Below are 19,528 nucleotides of genomic sequence, written 5' to 3'. Positions count from 1 at the left end.
CAACTACAACATTTTCAGAAGTTATTCTCTGAAAAAGCATCAGCTTACGATTCTATTAGAGTAGAGGGAAACTCCAGTGACAGTGTGGTCCATGATCTCAGAGCCGTGAAATACAACTACAACAGGACTGTAGAATTCAAGACCAATTTTGACAAGTTTTTGCCATTACCAAGATGACACCAAAAATTATCAAAGTGATGCCAGAATTCCCACATCTCCACTCAGTAAGGTTGAAAATAAAAGTCTATGTGAATGTATCTGCAAAAGTTGACAGAATACATTCCACCTGATTGTCATCTATTTTATGATGACATTCCTGTGGAAAATGACTAGAACAAACAAAAAAATCAGGAAATTCAATCAACACATATCTGACCTATGATTTAACATTTTTACAGGAATATATATTAAACTTTACTGACAATATTTCATTACTGGTTTTGTCTACATATACTTTTATAAACGAAGTTAGAGTACTGTTTGGTAACTAGGCTACGAATATTAAGCAAACCACATAACTGTCTATTATTTTTGTCTAGTTCTTACTGTAAACAAGTAAAGTTAGCTTAATTTGGAAATTGAGTGATTCGTTGTAAACACTACCTATCCCTCCCTAAATTGTATAGTAAACAGTAACAACACTGCCCATGTCCCATAAAATTATAGTTTTACCTCATAATCTTAAATTTGTAATGCACTTCAACCAACACCAGAGAATAAAAATATGGAAACTAAAACCTATTCAAATTTTAACAGGCTTTAAGGAGTTTTTTTTTTTTTGTCTCTCCAGAAACTTATATAAATGTCATGAAGGTGGTGCTGTTTCTTAAGTGATGATATATATACATAGAGAACATTTTCTCTCATTTTTATTGACAACTCATTTTGCAAATGTACCTGTCAGAATTAACAGCTTCTTGAGCTTCATTTACCCATCTTTTAATGACATCACCAGCTATTTTTGTGAGATGAAGACTACTCACAAGTGCAGCACTGCTGACAGCTGCATTTCTATCTACTATTGCTTGCTTCATGTACCGTTCTATGGCTTGCAGCATTGTAACCTAAAAAAATCCAATACACAAATCATACAGGAAAACAACACACTACAAATACAGTAAGTATGCATTCAGCACATCAAGCATAAAATAATTACTTCTATACAGAAAACAGATTTCTTTAAGAAAGGAACCTACAAGTCTCAGTGAATATTATAATCAAGAATTGGGAAATTAGAACAACTTGAGAAAAAAAGTAAATTCAATTATTTAATGTGATTTATACTTACGAAAAAACAGAAGACAAGTAATATTCTTTTTCCTGTACAATATGTATCATTCCACTTAGGTTACATTCATGCTGGTAGATGGTTGATTATGTGCACAACGATGGAAAGAATGTGTGTCTTTATTAATGTGGGCCTTCTTATTTCTTCAAGAGATAGGTACCTGCCTGTTGTGTCCTGTTGTTCATTGTTCTGAGGTCTGTGGTTAATTGCTATTTGATTTGTCCATCTCTTTTTGGTCTCAGTCTATTGACCTTTGCCCTACTGGTTGATAATCCATTCCTATTTTAGGCATTGTATTTTTACTGCAACTTGTGACAGGATCTCTAAATTTATTTCTATACTTAAAGTAACGGGAAGACAACCACTTACCTACAGCAGATCGAATGCATGGAGTACACAGAAACATGTAACATAACAGCATTCATACTAGCTTCTGAGCAACAGATCTTTTTCTAGCAAAAGTACACATATTCACACAAACAAGCACAAAGACACCTGAGCACTTGTTCAAGTACTGTATGGTTGTGAGCACAAATGTGTGTACTACGCAACAAAAAGAGCTATTACTGAAAAGGATGCTGATTTCCGTTAAGTGTTTCTGTGTTCCGTGCATTTGACCTCCTATTGGTGAGATGTTACTACTCTTTTATTGAATGTAATGCTCTACTTAGGAATCCCATTATTGTTATTTATTAATATACTTCTTGATCTGCTTATTTGTGCTTTTCACTCTTAGTTCTTGTCCCATTGTTTTAATCCATATCATCCTCTAAAAAACCTCATTTCCACATTTCATTTGAGCTAGTGTTGTCTCACACCCATTACGTACATATGGTATTACCATTAATTTGTACAACTTTATTAAGATTTCTTTCTTCACCATTTTGTTCAATGTTCTGTATGTGGTTCCATTAACATAATGGCATCTTTCAAATTTTTCCAATATGTCTTTTTCACTTGTGAAGGGGCAGGTACTTCCCAAGAAGTTGAATTCATTGACTATTTTCTGGTTATCTGTTACAATTTAGCTTGGGACTGGCTATTGACTTTTAGAAGCCATGACTTTTGTTTCTTTGGTCAAAATTGTTAAGTTATAGCTTTTGGCAATAATATTTAATTTATACAAGGCTTTTTTGAAGGGTGACTTTGCTCTCAGCTATAAGAAGTTAGTCATCAGCAAAGAATGTTGTCATTATCTAATTCTGTTGGTTAGATGAGGAGGAGATTAGCACGTAATGTCCCGTCAAAGGGATGGAGAAGGAAAGTGGTCATGCCCTTTCGAAGGAACCACCCCTGCATTTGCCTTAAGCAATTTAGGGAAGTCACAGAAATCAGAATGGTCAGACACGTGTTTGAACCATCGTCCTCACAGTACAAGTGCAGTGTGCTAACTACTTTGGTACCCCACTCAGTTTTGTTAGCTAAAGGTGTGGGTGTAAGACCATTTCAACCTATCATCAATATAGATATTAAAAACTATCAAAGAAAAACATCATCCTTGCTGTAAATCTAAATGTTTTGTTACTTTGACATTCCCTTTTCTGGCAGTGGCAGTACTGGAATGTTGTTACAATTGCTGGACGAATCTTAAAAGTGTTTTAGGGTGTCTCTCCTGTCTACAGTGTGAAAGGCTTTTACTTAGCCAATAAAGAAAAGATGTTTCCACAATCACACTGTATATGTCTTTAGAAACTATATAAGAATAGGTATGAAATGAAACTATAAAATAAATATTTGGGAAGGTGAATGGAATACTTAGATTTCTTGGAAGGGCTCTGGGGAAAATGCAGTACATCTGTAAATGAAATCACATATACAACACTAGTGTGGTGAATTGCGAAGTACCATTTTGGTATTTGGTATCCTTATCAAGTAAACATGACAACAAACATTGAACAAAAATGCTGAGTGATCTTAAAATGAGAATCTTTGGAAGGACAATGATGTAGTTGTCACGAAATTCTATTAGGTATATTTAAAGAGCCTGTATTCAAAGAAGACTGACAGTTACGCTGCCACTACTGAATATCTCACTTAACGGTCAAGAGAATAGGACAGAGATTATGGTATGCACAGAGGCATTTAGACAGTACTGCCTCACTAAATACGCAAATTGCTAAGGACACTGATAACACTGGTATGAAGTACCAGTCACCAAACAGTGGCCTACAGATTATATATGCAGGTGTGCCAGACTAAATTCCCCATAAGGTCTGAACCAAGGATTTTGTTCTGTTGCTTACCACTTCTTTCATCACTGCTAATTGTATGTTAATGTGAAAAATGTCAAAATGCGCCATGGTTCAGAATTCAGGTTAAGCTGCAGGTTCACCTATAACTAACTAGATAAGTCAGCTAGAAGGTCAGAGGAAGGCAAATCCACACCACCTCCAACAGGCACATGTCTATTACAGCACTGTGCTGTTCAAACCAATTTTGGTTAAAGGACAGCTTCACTCATTATGGTTACAGAAAATCATGATCATTGTTGAAAATGATAATCTGTTGAATTCCGTGTACAGTCAAATAATAAAGAGTAAAGCTACATAAACTCAATCAAAATCAATTTTACCGCAGCTTTCCTTCAGATATGTAATGCTTGAATTAGAAAGCTCCATCCAACTCTCACACCACTGATCGATATCCATGAAATTTAAGCTGAGATGGAAGTGAAGTAAAGGTACAGTAAAAATGAAGGCCACAATCAAGAATGAGTAAATCATTTTAACCAAGATTCATTCAAAGAAATGAAATACCTCTAGACTAGATTTGGCAAACGAATCCCACTGTCCACTTTTCACAAGTGATGAGGTATTTGAATAAATGGAATCAGCAAAGTAGGTCAACATACTATTATTATAACCCACAAAATAATTAGTTTAGCTCTTCTGATGAATGTTTCCATCAAGCGGGAAGGATGCTGGTGTTTGCTAACACACAAATGGAACAACCAGTGGGGCACACTAGAGTGCTAGTTACATCACGTTTAAAACAATTTTTTCCGCTGGCTGAAATTATCCCAAAAACCTCCAATAAATACTAATTATGTAGTAAGCTGTAATTTCAGAATCCGAAGTTTGAAACTCTAACAGTAACTTTATTTACGATTTATGCAAAGTAGATACACGTTTCAAATTTTTACTATCATTCAGAGTAGTTACAGTAATCGTGTATAACCCATTGCCAGTGATAAAGTCCTAGGACACCCTTAACAGTGCCAGTTATGTTGATAGTTGAAGTGGGATGATCTATTGCCCAACAAATCTCTGAAACAATTCTGAAGCAAATGACATGAAGTGCTTTCATCATCGTAGAAAGCAAGCTGAAGCCGCAAGGGCTTAGGCCCGGGGAGAGTGATGGGTGCACCCAAACACTGTCCCGCAAAATGACTGGCCGGTTTTACAGAAAGTGTCACCACTTCTTTCTCTAAGGTATTAATTTTTGAAACATAGCCTGCCACCAATTTCAAGAAAGTAGCCCAGAGCTTAGCTCTTGTGACTTCAACTTGATTCCAAAACTGAAGGAAGCACTTCATGGCATTCGCTTCAGAACTGTGAAATTCATTGGGCACTAGACTGCTCCCATTGAACGATCAACACGACTGGCACTTCTGAGGGTATCCTATGAATTCTACTCACTGGTAACAAGTTATACACAATGCTGGTGACTACTTTGAAGAACAATGAAACTTTGTAACATGTATCTGTCTTGTATAATGTGTAAATAAATAGTTGCCACTCAAAGTTCTAACCATTGTAGATGACATATGAGATGTTTCTGTTTGTATGTTTCAGTTGCAGTTGTTGATTATACATTTTGTTTACAATAGGTCACTTACTTCATGTGAATGGAGGAAGAAGTAAGTCTGAGGGGAACAATGTTTTGTACTGTGTTATATACTAGGCCAAATAAGTTGTACACTTTTTTTCTTTTGTGACAGATTGGTTGAGAACTTCTGAAGCCAACAAATGTGTCATGACAAAAAAGGTATTTCTCTTAAAGTATGCAGTGACAAACTAATTTGCAGTACGGCCTGAGACCTAGGTTAGGTTGGAATGTGATGGTTGGTGAAGCTGACAATTTTTTAAAATATACAATGTATAATCCCATACTTTTAATTAAGTCCTTGATATTAATCCTTATTTTCCTATTGTGATTTAACATTTCCAAGTTTTTAATAGTTTAAAGGAGTTAATACCATGAATATTCACAACACAAAACTCCTTATTTCCATTGAGTTCCCATTAGTTTTTCGTGTTATATTTTGATAATATTTTGTGCCACTGGCAACATAAACCTCTAGTTGTTTTTTAATGCTCGTATCTCCCCCTTCTTAATAATATCACCAGTACATCACTGTGGTATCGTGATGTTAATTAACTCCAATTCTTGAATAACTTTTTTTGAGTCATAATGTGGAGTCCCACTAAGGAGTTTGAAAGGATGCATTGGTGCGTACAACTGAAAGATTGTTTTCTGTCTGTGAGTCATGCATACTCAAAGAATCACTGAATCATTTTCTTAACACAGGCATTGAAATATTATTATCCTCTGAGAAGTTGTACGAACCTTGATATGCAATCACTGAACATGATTTTACTTAAAGTAAGTAACAACTGCAAATTATCCAGTTACATTGGAAATGTGTGTCATTGTCTACAGTGGTAAAAGTAAAGTATGCCACAGAGGAAGTGGAATCACGAACTGTGTATCAAAGCCTCCACTATCAGCTGTGTACCACAGTTCGCTGGAGAAGTGAAGTGCTCCAGCTATTAGAAAAAATGTGCACATTATCCCCATTTTAAACAAAGCTTGCTGAACCAATGCACAAAATTATGGCCTATATTGCTGCCGTTTGTGTGTTTTAGAATTCTGGAATAAGGACTTACTTGCATATAGAACAGAGCATTTCTTTCTTAACGGAGAAAACCTTTGGACATAAAACTGTGGGCGTATGCCAAAAGAGTGACGTAAGACAGGCACTTAACATGTATGGATAATCTAGTAAATAATGTCAAACATTCCACGAGACTTTTCACAGATGATGCAATTATTTACAATGAAACAATACTAGCAAAAAATTGCAGAATAATCAGGGTTATGCAACTGACCACCAAAATTAACAAATCCAATGTATTGTGGATAAATAGGCAGAAACACTCCTTATTGTGTGGTTACATTATTGTAAACAAATCCTGGAAGGAAACATGCCCACTGAATATCTATGGGTCTGTGTACAGACTGATTTAAAGTGGAATGACCACATACAACTAGCTGCAGGTAAGACAGATGCTAAACAGAATCATTGGAAGGATCCTATAACCCATCCAAGGAGGAGACAGTTCACATAACCCCAGTTTGATCAATACTTGGTTATTGTTCAGTGTTCAGTAACTTGGTATCCATACCATATAGAACTGATAGAACAAACAGAGAGGGTTCAAAGCAGAGCAGTGTGCTTTGTCACTGTTTATTAAGTTTGAAAGCATTATGGTAATGCTCATCCGCCTCCAGTGACAGCTGCTGTAAGAGAAGCATCATGCATTATTGTGTGGTTTACGGTTAAAATTCCTAGAGGAGTGAACAAATATATTGCTTCCTCCTACACAAGTTTCACAAAAAATCATGAAGGTAAGATCATAAGAGTCAACCTCATGCAGATGCTTACTATCAGGAAAGGAGGAAAAGTGATTGGGGCACGTGAAGTGCCACCTGCCACACATCTTAAGGTGGCTTATGGAGTAGAGACTTAGGTCTTAAAAAAAGGTGGAAGAGGGGGGTGAGAGAAGAGGGGGGAGGGGGGGGGTGGGAGTCTTGTGAACAATACAGCAGGTAATTGAGAATCACAGTGATTATCTACAATATGTCACACAAAATGAAAGAACTAATGCTTACAATATTAACTGAATACCCAACCTCACTTCCAAAATACGAAACATCTTCTCTCAATATTAATGCAGAACACATGTGGACGACCGTACATTTATGGGAAACAAGATTCATGGTGCACTCAGCATAAACAGTCACACTTTCTATAACCTGAAACACTATTAGAAATGCTATGACATGCACAATGTCCATAATAGATTTTTTATTTCTGGGTCACCAGTTTGCGATTGGTTTGAGGTAGGCCCCCCAAATTCCTCACCTGTGCCAAACTCTGTATCTCATAGCAGCATGTGCACCTAATGTCTGTAAATACTTGCTGGAAATACCTAAATCTCTGCCTGCCACTAAAGTGGTTACCCTCTACACTCCCTTAAAGTACTAACAAAGTAATTTTTTGATGTCTTAATATTTCCTAGCATCCTGTCCCTTCTTATTTCAATCTTTTCCATATTATTCTCCTTGTCAATTCTGCTGAGGACCTCTTCATTTCTTATCTTACCACTGCACCTAGTCTTCAGCGCAGCTAGTTTTCAGCACCCTTCTATAGCACTACATTCCAAACACCTAGATTCTCTTCGTATCTGGTTTTCCCAATGTCTTCCTTAGCCAAATTGGTGGTGATCTATGATACTTGTAAATTTCTTTTGACCAGGAATACCCTCACAGTATTTTTAATGAGGACTACTGGTAGAAGGAAGTGAGCCCTATCTCAGATATAGATGCCACCAGGAAAGGATTTGTGCACATATAACGTACCGACTTCCCTCTGGTTTATGGACCAGGAACATCGGAGCGAACAAATTGTCCTCCAATTGATATTAGGATCCTACTCTATAAAATACTGTTCTTTATTTACATCAACAGTGGCCAGAAACAAATTCCTCTGTCTACAGATTCCTCTGCTCACAGTAACTAACACTAAATCACTAAAGTTACAGAGCAAACACATACATTACTGAGACACATTATGTCATACAAATAAAGATGCAACTTCCACCATAATGAAAATTTTCATTTTCTGCAGGCCACATAACAGAAAATGAAGTACACAGTATATGGCAGCCAATGACCACTTATGACAATTACTATGCATAAACTTCTCTGAACTGTAATATGTCTAAAGAATGATTAATTCACAATGCAGCAGAGTGTACACAGTCTTGCAACTTTCTGACAGATTAATACTGTTTCCCCATCAGGATTAAACTGAAACCTTGCATCTTGTACACAGTACTCTTACCGACATAAGCTCTTCATCCCTGACTAACAATCTACCCTGAAGTATCTATTTGGCCAGTACTTCTCTTTCTCTGCTACTTTAAATACTTCATAGAAATTTGCCAGTTTATTTTGCTTGGCAAGCACTCCCTGACCAGAGCATTTTGCAAAGAAGTGGATTAGCCACAGCCTACAGCTTCTGTTACATTGGAAAGCAAGGTAGGTAAGGTGTTGGCAGCATTGGATATCTGAGGGCAGGTTGTGCTCTGTGTCTGGAAAGCCTAGCCTGTTAGAACACTGCTCCCAAATGGCAAGAATACAGGCACCAGTCAGGCACACAGATTTAATCCATCAGGAAGTTTACGGATACAGCACTTTCTATAATCACTCCGGGCACCATATGAATACAGAAAACAGACACAAAAACAGTAGGCATCAATTAATTCTCTACGTACTTCGATTAAGGCAAGTTGAATGATAACTACAAAATGACACTACGTTCCGAGTGTAAAATAAGCCATTTATCTGAGGTACAAACATCTAGGTTAAATTCAAATCTCTTAACCAGTATAATACACTTCATAGACTCACGTCCGTGATGCTGCACAGTGCTCTTATAGCAGCCGCTCTGTATAAATCTTCTTTTCCAGTCATATCCTTAGTCAGACTTGAGGTCACAATAATGACGTCCTCTGCGATGGATGAGAGCTCCTTTATACCTAAATATACCATTCGACGTAAAATAACGTCACGAGATTGGAATAATTTGGTCATCGCAAAAAATGTTTCGGTGGCCTCTGTTGTGCCCAGCTGCTCCCCCTGGGCAACAAGGAAAGTAAGAAACATTATTGCGTTTATTCAGAGTCGTAAAACATATCCAGAGTCGTAAAACACCTCAACTTTGACACTTGTTTCCCACCTGGTTGAGCAGATAAAGTATCTTTGTAAGTATGTGTGTACATTTTCTTGGGTTCACCGGCGTGTCATTGAACGTTCGGGCTTCTTGCAGAACTGTGGTCTTCTCAATATTCTGAAATGGGTTGCCGCCACCTACAACATAATACTTGTTTCACGACGACACAAACATTAACCTAAAATATAGAAGTTGATAATCTATGAGCGCTAACGTATACGTAAAGGTTTGTGGAGGCTGTGAATACCTTCCTCTTCTTCTTTTTTCTCTCTCTTAAATGAATTCATATCTACCTTACAATATACACAACTCAATAGCTTTTACACGCTCTTTCACACATCTACTATCTTTGACTTACACGTCAACTTCTTTCTCGCCATTCGAAAACACTACTTGCCACAACAGACGATACTAACAGTGTGACCAACGTCACTCGAAGCATCGTAATCGAAGCATGGAGGTAAAAATCGAAGAGTTAGAATATCGTTGACCGTAATTACGCAAGAAAAGAAATCATGCCAATGAAACTGTATAGACTTGCTATCGACTTGACAGTACGGAAGGAACATCAAAATATACCACAATACATTTCAAATGGTAGCAGTAACACAAGACGTCACAAGCACGTATAATCCAAACATAAAGACAGGAATTCCAATAAGTGAAACAATAATGTACTTACCGCCAGTAACATCCACAGAACTGCAAACTGCTATCAGTAAACTAAAGTGCAAAAGGTCCTGTGGATTTCGTAATATCCCAGACAACATTGTTAACTGTATTACTGACAACACAGGTGGTGACTCCTACGCTCCAGGAATGTTTTCAAGCAGCTATGTTAGTGCCCGTGTGTAAAAGTGGTGATAAGTTCGACATTAGATATTACAGACCACTGTCACTATTAACCATATTTTCAAAACTAGTTGAATGAATAATGTGTGACAGATTACTAGAGATTTGAAACAAAAAGAAAGTTATTGTTAATGCAAAGAATGGTTTCAAAAAGAGAAAATCTGCAGAAAACAAGTCTATTCAGCTTCCTGAAACATTTTTTAGGAAGCTATAGAGGATAATCAACTAAAGTGTGACTTGTCTTTGACGTTTTGCAAAGACACTGACCTTGTAAATCATGATCTACTACTTTTAAAACTGTATAACTACTGTGTCTGTCGTGTTACCTACGAATAATTCAAGTCATATTCATCTGATTATATACAAAAAGCGGAAATTTTGTCAAGAAGGTTAAGTGTACCATTCTGAATACAAACAAGTTAATTGTGAGGTGCCCCAGGGTTCAGTATTGAGTCCCCTGTTATTCTTGGTTTTTTAATTACCACCTACCACAACATTTTCTGGCAGAAGCTACTGTTTTATTTGCAGATATACCAAATTCTTTGTGACATGAAATGGTGATTTTGAGTTGCAGCAGAAGAGTGAAAAAGACATTAAAACTAACAGAAAAAGCTTAAAGACAAATGACAAACACATAAATGTCGAATTGTTAATGACAAGAAAATTGTATGTATGAATTTCAACTACATACGAAATGAAGATAGAACGAATGTACAGGTTGCATTAGGGAGCAGCGAAATTCACTAAAAAATATCATATAAAATCGCATCATGTTTAGTAGGCTGTATTTTGCCAATAGTGAAAATTGTCTACAGTATATATATATATATATATATATATAAAATAGTGATTAAATATAATAAATAGTGATTAAAAATTACATTTCATTGTGAATAAGTTAGTTAACAGATACTGTAGTTAAGTGATTGCTGAGTTCTAGTTTCCAGTGGAAATAATTGACTTCTCACATTACATCATACACCTGAAACACTAGCCCATAGGTATGAGTTTTGACGCTCATAAATAACGAAAACTCGTATAGTAAGAAAGTTAAGTGATTTAACTCTATATTTAAGTGTTTAATCTGTGTTGCAATCAATGATAAGTCTGGACTTTGCTGTAGGGTAGTCAGATAGAAAGTGGTATGTGACTTGGAATTCCACTAGGATGACTTTGGTAGGGAATTGAATGGGGAACTCAATGAGGCTCCCCCATGGAACTGTAGGCTCTGCAAAAAATAAAAAGAGTTTCGCTGAACAGGTGGAAAAGGTTTATGCCCTTCAGAATGAATTAAGTTAAGTGAAATTTGAACTAAAGAGGTTAAATGGGGAAAAAGATCACGCTAACTGGGTAACGATAGCGAGTCAGGGGCAAAAAGGGAACAGCTCTTCAACTTCTTCAACTACATTTGAGCTCACAGCATCTAATAACTTTGGGTTGTTGCCTGAAGTAGGGCAGAAAGAGCCTCATCCAGTGCAGCTCACAGAAGGGTGCAACAGACTTCTAGCAAAGAAACTAATTGTAGGTACCAAAAGTGGGAAGAAAGAAATGTATCTTGCTACTGGGTAATAGCTATGGCAGGGGTGTAGGCAAGATGGTACAGGACAAACTAGGAATGGGGTGCAAGGTCACAGGTATTGTGGAGCAATAGGGAATTTGTGTAAATATTTTGACAAAGAGTATTAGGTTATGAAGTAGATGGAACAGGGAACAGTCTGGCTATAGACGGAAATTGTATTATTAGGGATGAAACGGATGAAATAGGAGTAGCAACCCCATACACAATTATGAATTCTATGGGATCCTATGGTGCCATGACCGTCCCTGGATTAACACTACACTGAGATGTGTGAAATCTGACAAAGGAACATTCCCAAGTGTCAATAAATGATCTTGATGGAACTTGACCGGCGTTTATAAGGGGAAAATACTGTAAAATGTTTGTTTTTGTTTGTGGGCAATTTCAATTTTAAGAGTTAAAACAGATCCCTAAAGGTAATTAGGCGTACTAGATTTTAAGACAATACCTTTGAAACGAAGATATATAGGAAATGTTGCTCATTTGCAATTTGATAAGTAATTAACATTGTTGAAAACTGTATACCAGAATCCTGTAATAATCTGAAAATTGTCAAAGTACTCCACTACCACTAATTAACTGAAAAAAAAGAAACTTTTGTTATGATACAAATTAAAGAAGCTTTCAAACTACATAAATATTTGAAAAATAAACATTACAGAATGTCTGTCAGAGTATTTTCAACATACCTAATTAAAATATCTAAACATTCATGATTAGTCTAGTTTTTTAGTTTCCTTGAATTTGTTTTATGTTTAAAATGTTACTTTAAGCCTTACATTATTTTCTTTTTTTTTAGGTTACCATTTCACATGTGCATATTTCCTTAATTCAGAATAATAAGGAACACATTATTATGATACAAAATCATGATACAATGATAGCCTTTAATAAATGCTTAAAACATAACTTTTTCTTGGATCTTGAACATAAAATGAACGAAATTTCTTCATATAATATACACAACAGAGAACACAACATAAAACAAAATTCAGCAGGATTTCAAATTGTTGCAGGTGATTCTCTAAATATCCTGATTTGTATCAGCCATATTTCAGTATATTGGTAATCCATGGTGAGAAGAATTGATTATCCACTAGTGACTGCAGCTTATTTATATTGTTTCCCAAGTGGAGACTGGCATCAAATTAATTCAGCCGAACTAGATTTGAAAAAACTACTCACAAATGTTCTTCCAAGATCGAAAGGCATATACCTATCACATCTGTACCTGTGCTGACAACAGATGAACAAGTTCCTTGTCTTCAGGTATTATGCTCCATATGGTTCTTTCACTGCCATAAGAATCAAACAATAGTAACGGTTTTTCTCCCTTACTAGGAAAGAAAAACTCCTTCAAATATCTTTTGACCTGGTCATACGTTTGTTTTCTAAATTTCGATGCTGTCACAGGGACATTTGAGGCTTCAAGAATAGATTCTCGAATTCTTGGTCCAAATTTATCATTAGTTGCTTTCAAAACCACGAAAAGCATGTGGTTAGTGTGAGAAAACCGTTTTGACCATCATACTTGATGACATAAAACTTTTTTATCTGGTGATACCAGAGGATTCAAGAGCACTGTTACAGACGTGGTAGGTATATGGCTTTCGATGTTGGAAGAGTTTAGTGAGAAGATTTTCCAGATCTAGTTCTGATGAATGACTTTGATGTCAATTTCCACTTGAGAAACAATATAATTAAGGTGCAATCACTAGTAGATAATCATTATTTTCGCCACACCTTACCATGTCTGAAATATGACTTATACACATAATGGTATTTAAGAGGAACAACTTGAAATTCTGCTGAATTTTGTTTTATTTTGTATTCTCTGTCATGTATGTTACGTGAAGAAATTTCGTCGATTTCATGTTCATGGTGTAAGAAAATGTTATGTTTGAAGCATTTATTGAAACGTTTTTGTATCATAATAATGGGTTACTTATTATTTCCAGTTAACAAAATACACATATATGAAATGTTAAACCTAAAACTAAGAAAGATAAAGAAAATGTAAGAAGCAAAATAACAATTTAAAACATAAAACAAATACAAGGAAAATAAATAACTACGCTAATAATGAATGTTTAGCTATTTAAATTATGTATGTTAAAAATTCTCTTATAGACATTGTGTAAAGCTTGTTTTCCAAATATGATTTTCCAGAAATCAACTTTATTACACATGGATGTATGTAGTTTGAAAGCTTCTTTAAACATACATACATACAAACATTTATCCTTGTTCCATACACCATAAATACGATATTTCGTAATGAGTTGGAATGCATCACTTCAACATAAGTTTTCTTTACACAAAATAATTATTTAATTAATTTTTTTACAGTTGCTACTTCATATCTAAGAATTAATCTATTGAGTAGAAGGAGTTGTCATTCATAAATTATTTTAATTCACTTTTAAATGTTGGTTGGCTATCTGTCAGGTTTTAATACTATTTGGCAAATGACCAAAGATTTTTGTGACAGCATAATTCACCCCTTTCTGTTTCAGTGTGAGAGTTAATCGAGAATAGTGAATATAATCCTTTCTTCTAGTGTTGTAGCTGTGCACTTTGCTGTTATTTCTGAATTAGGATGGGTTAAAAAATGATTCAAATGGCTCTGAGCACTATGGGACTTAACATCTGTGGTCATCAGTCCCCTAGAACTTAGAACTACTTAAACCTAACTAACCTAAGGACAGCACACACATCCATGCCCGAGGCAGGATTCGAAACTGCGACCGTAGCAGTCGTGCGGTTTCAGACTGAGCACCTAGAACCGCTAGACCACCGCGGCCGGCTAGGATGGGTTATTAACAACAAACTTCATAAGATAATATACGTATTGCGAAGGTACTGTGAATATCCTGAGTTCCTTAAATGTCTGCAAGGTGATCTAGGGTGGGGTCAAACTATTATTCTGATCACACCCTTTTATGCAGTGGATACTTTCTTTCTTAATGACGAATTGCCCCAAAATATGATGCCATATGGAAGCTGTGAATGAAAATAGACGTTGTAGGCTAATTTACTGATATGTTTATCACCAAAATTTTCAATAACCCTAATAGCATAAGTAGCTCAACCTAACCGTTTCAGCAGATTATCGATGTGTTTCTTCCAATTCAATTTCTCATCAGTGCACACACCCAGAAATTTTGAACATTCTGCCTTAGCAACAGACTTCCGTTCATAGTCTATATTTATCAATGGTGTTATGCCATTTACAGTACAAAATTGTATAAACTGTGTATTCTCAAAATTTGGTGAGAGTCCATTTGCAGAGAACCACTTATTAATTTTCTGAAAGTCATTATTTGAAATTTCCTCAGCTGATTCTTGCTTTTCGGGTGTGATTACTACACTTGTATCCTCAGCAAAAAGAACTAGTTTTGCATCTTCATGAATATAGAGTGGCAAGTCGTTAACATATCTTAATAACAACACGGGACCCAAAACTGAATCCTGTGGGACACCATTCTTGATACCTCCCCAGTTAGAGGAGTTGTCTGGTTTTTGCAGACTATCTGTACTGTTAATTTCAACCTTCAGCATTCCTCCACTTAAGTATGCATTAAACCATTTGTGCACTGTCCCACTCATACCACAATACTTAAGCTTATCTAGAAGAACTGCATGACTCACACAATCAAAAGCCTTTGAGAGATCGCAACGTATCCCAGTGGGTAATGTTTGGCTATTCTATGCATTTAATATTTGATCAGTGAAAGCATATGTAACATTTTCTGTTGAAAAGCCTTTTTGAAAACCAATGTGATGCTACTCTTGAATACATTACTTTTTCAAGAATTTTGGGTAGAGATTGGGTAGTAGTTGTTAGCTTCAGATCCATCCCCTTTTTTATGCAATGGTTTAACAATAGCACATTTCAGTCTATCTGGAAAAAAGCCCTGTTTCACATATGTGGCTCAGAATCCTACTTACTTGTTGGGAACAAGCTTTTAGTACTCTGTTAGAAATGCCATCAATTCCATGTGAGATTTTACTTTTGAGTGAATTTATTATATTCCTAATTTCAGTAGGAGAGGTGGGTTGAATTTCAGTTTTATCAAATTGCATAAGTACTGCCTCTCCAATACTGCCTTGCATTTTCTAATCAATAACCGGATTCTATTTTCTCTAAAACACTTAAAATGATTATTAAAAATTTTTTCTACTTCTGACTTCTTGTTAACAAACTTCCATCGTGTTTGATAGAAATACAGTCTTCCTGTGCTCTTGGTTGCCCTGTTTCCCTTTTCACAATATTCCAAATTGTTTTAATTTTATTATCAGATGTGCTAATCTCAGATATAATGTACATACTTCTGGATTTTTTAATAACTTTTTTAATACAGTGCAGTAGTTTTTATGATGTTTCACTGTTTTGGGATCATTACTCCTCCTAGCTATAAGATACATTTCCCTTTTCTGTTTACAAGATATTTTTATCCCTTTAGTAAGTCATGGCTTTTTACATGGTTACTTACAATTACATTTCACTGTTTTGTTAGGGAAACTGTTTTCAAATATACCCACAAAGGTATTATGAAATAGGTTAAATTTTAAATTAGCATCATGTTCCCTGTACACCTCATCCTAGTCTAACTGTTGCAGGCTTTACCTAAATTTTTGAGTAGTTAAATCGTTAATGGAATGCACTATTTTGGAGGACTGTTCCGCTTTACTGTATGGAGCAATATCATATGCAGTAATTAGCTGTGCATCATGATCAGACTGACCATTCTTCACAGGAAAAGTTTTTATTTGATTAAACTTATCTTGTTCTATGAAAACGTTGTGTATCAGTGTGTTGCTTTCCTGTACCACCATAGTAGGAAAATCAATAACGGATGTCACATTGAAAGAACCAAGTAATACTTCAAGGTCAAGCTTTCTATCGGACTCTTTCAGAAAATATAAGTTGAAATCCTCACAAACAATAATTTGCTTTCCTTTTCTCACAGGTAGCACAACAAAGAATCCAAGTTTTTCAAAAATAGCTGAAAATTTCCCAATGGGGACCTATTTATAGCTACAATTATAAAAGTGCCATTATTTAGTTTACACTCACGTGCACATGATTCAATATGTTGCTCTATGCAAAAGTTTTAGTTTCCAAATATTTCACACTATGACTGATTTTAACATATATAGCAACACCTCCTCTCTCCTTAGTGTCTCTACTTACATATGCTGACAGCTTATATCCACCTACATTTACCATTTCCATACCTGTGACTACATGATGTTCAGACAGGCCTTGTACATCTAGTCCCCCCTCAGTTTTTAAATCTTCTAAACAAACAAGAGGCTCATCTACTTTGTTTTTTAATCCCCTGATAATCTGATGCAATATATTAACATTATTTTTCAATGTGCTTTTACGTGAATCTTGTGACATACTAACATTATTTTTCACTGTACCGTTACGAGAATCTTGTGATAGTTTCAGATATCTAGTACCTGCCTGTCTGAACTTATCATTAAGCTTAATTTCAATCAATGTAGGATGACTGGACACTGATCTTAGCCTAAAAAAGTGCTCCAATGACATTCAGTGCTCCCCCCTTAAAAATTTCGCTATCATCCCAGCCAGTTTCCCCTTCCCTTTCCTACTGAGATGCAGACCGTGTCTTGTGAAGTTCCATCTACTAATACCATCAACAGGAACCAAACCTATGCCTGACAAAGTAGCCCCCTGAAGAAGCTGATCTTGCTCCATATTGACCTTCCTGACAGAGCTGTTCAATTGGGGCCAGTCATGCTGCATGAAAGCAGGAACCAAGCCAACATTTGTAAAGTTCGATGCAGATGCTATTTTTACCAGGTCACACTCAATATTGTAGCCCTGATCCCTATCAATACTGTTTACTGCTCCACCCACTAGCACAATATGATCCTTTAATTTATATTTTAACAAAAGTTTCATTTTTCAAGATTAATTAACGATGGTGTAATACTTTGAAACATTTCAGATTATTACAAAATTCAATTACACAGTTTTCAAGAATGTTAATTACTTATTAATTTGTAAATGTGCAACATTTCTTATGTATCACGTTTCAGAGGTATTCTCTTCAAACCTAGTATGCCTAATTACCTTTTGGGATGTGTTTTACCTCTTAAAATTGAAATTGGGCTCAAACAAAAAAGTACGTTTAACATTATTTTACCCCCTGTACACACCTGTAAAGTTTCATCAAGATCGTTTATTGACATTTGGGAACGTTCCCTTGTGAGTTGATGACTGAAATGAAATCCCATATGAGTGCAGAGCCTGTTGCAATAATTGGAAGGTGGGAATATAGTAGATATGGCCTAAACCATATTAAGAGATGTGCTGTCTCTAATGAACTTGATGTCGAAGTGGTGTTAAACTGAATCTTCCTTCCTTTTTTCAGTAAGTGGTGTTAAACTGAAACTTCCTTCCTTTTTTCAGTAAGTGAAGATAGGTTGGCTGAGTTTCTTGCAGAAAATTTGTGGCCACCCAAAAGCACACAAAGCAATATCACTGTACTTATATGCGTCAGAGAGGTAAATTTTTTGTGTTATGATCAGGATTCTGGCACCCTGTTATGATGGAAGTTAAAATACCTGAAAAGTCCCATAAAACAGTTAAACCGCACAGTAAAATAGGTTATCTTATTTCATCAGAATATTAGAGGCTGCAGTAATAAGGTAGATCTTATTGTCTGTATAGAAGCTTTAGAGACCTCTGAAAATATGTATTAGTACATTCTGTGCCTATGTGAGTACAACATAACCACATGGTTAGAAATTTCAGACACAATTTTCATCTGTGATTTAATTTTAAGAGTACAATTAATATTTTCTTTAATAATAAAAAAGAGACTTGCATAATATGTAAGCTCAGAATGTTTATAGATCTGGGAATATTTACCATTTTTGTCTTACCACATTCTCTCTTCTCTTTGTGCATAATCGCTCATCCTACCCTCTATTTCTACAGATCTGTGTAATTATGGAAGTTATCATTTTAGAAAATAAAAATAAATATGACCAATTAGACTTATTGTGTTGTGGTTATTTACTTCTGTGTCACTAATGGTATATTTGTATTTTAACATGTCAAAGAGTTTGTTTCATGATTAGAATTAGTCAGCCTAGTCATAATGTATTTAGCCTTTGTAACGGTTATCCCAGTGAGATAACTAATGATTCAGAAATTATGTAGAACCTGCTTATTGTTTTTTTAATCATGAAGTCGAACAGAACAGTGCAAAAATGACTGGTGCACATAACATATTTAAAATTCATGGTTGCAGGATAATTACCAATCCAGCTATTTCTAAAACACAGTATTTTGTGATTTCATTTAATACTTGGACTGAGACATCAATGTAACATCTACATTAGAAAATGTTACATATAAAACATTAGACTCAAGCATCTTACTCATGTAGAAATAATATAAGAAAAGTAGTTGTTACGTTTATTAAGGCAACATAGAAGAAGTAGAATTGAGAGAAGTAGATTCTGTGGTGATAAGCACATGGAAGGATGTTCTTGTAAATTAATACTGAAAAAATAGCTCATTTTTATAGATGTAGATGATGCATACGATCTGGACAGGCATCTGCCAGGTGTCATTACAAATCTCACTTCAATGGGCATTAAAAATGTGTCCAGTTTAGTGCGCAGGCGATGACTTCTAGTAGTCAAGGAACTGAATGGATTACCACGTGTGTCTGCTAGATACTGCTTCTCATACAATTGAGAGCTCATTCCCTCTTGTACCTCTTTCTCAGCTAAACGTTGA

General features: G+C 35.6%; 1 protein-coding gene across 2 annotated transcripts in view; it reads right to left on the bottom strand.

Annotated features, from left to right (window-relative positions):
* LOC126177526 (coatomer subunit gamma) overlaps positions 1-9,751 on the bottom strand; it is a 106,712-nt gene extending 96,961 nt beyond the window's left edge. Inside the window, exons 1-4 of one of the 2 annotated variants that reach the window (XM_049924462.1) lie at positions 9,667-9,751; positions 9,315-9,445; positions 8,987-9,214; positions 898-1,064 (exon numbers count right to left, since the gene is read on the bottom strand). In XM_049924462.1, coding sequence (XP_049780419.1) covers positions 898-1,064; positions 8,987-9,214; positions 9,315-9,445; positions 9,667-9,688 — 548 coding nt within the window. In that variant the 5' untranslated portion in view covers positions 9,689-9,751. Of the gene's footprint in view, positions 1-897; positions 1,065-8,986; positions 9,215-9,314; positions 9,446-9,555 lie in introns of both variants that reach the window. The other variant, XM_049924461.1, reaches the window with a different exon arrangement.
* Between the last annotated feature and the right edge of the window lie 9,777 nt (positions 9,752-19,528).

This window comes from Schistocerca cancellata, chromosome 1, assembly GCF_023864275.1.
Source record: "Schistocerca cancellata isolate TAMUIC-IGC-003103 chromosome 1, iqSchCanc2.1, whole genome shotgun sequence".
In the NCBI taxonomy this organism is placed as follows: domain Eukaryota; kingdom Metazoa; phylum Arthropoda; class Insecta; order Orthoptera; family Acrididae; genus Schistocerca; species Schistocerca cancellata.
This window is presented reverse-complemented; position numbering and strand designations above follow the sequence as displayed.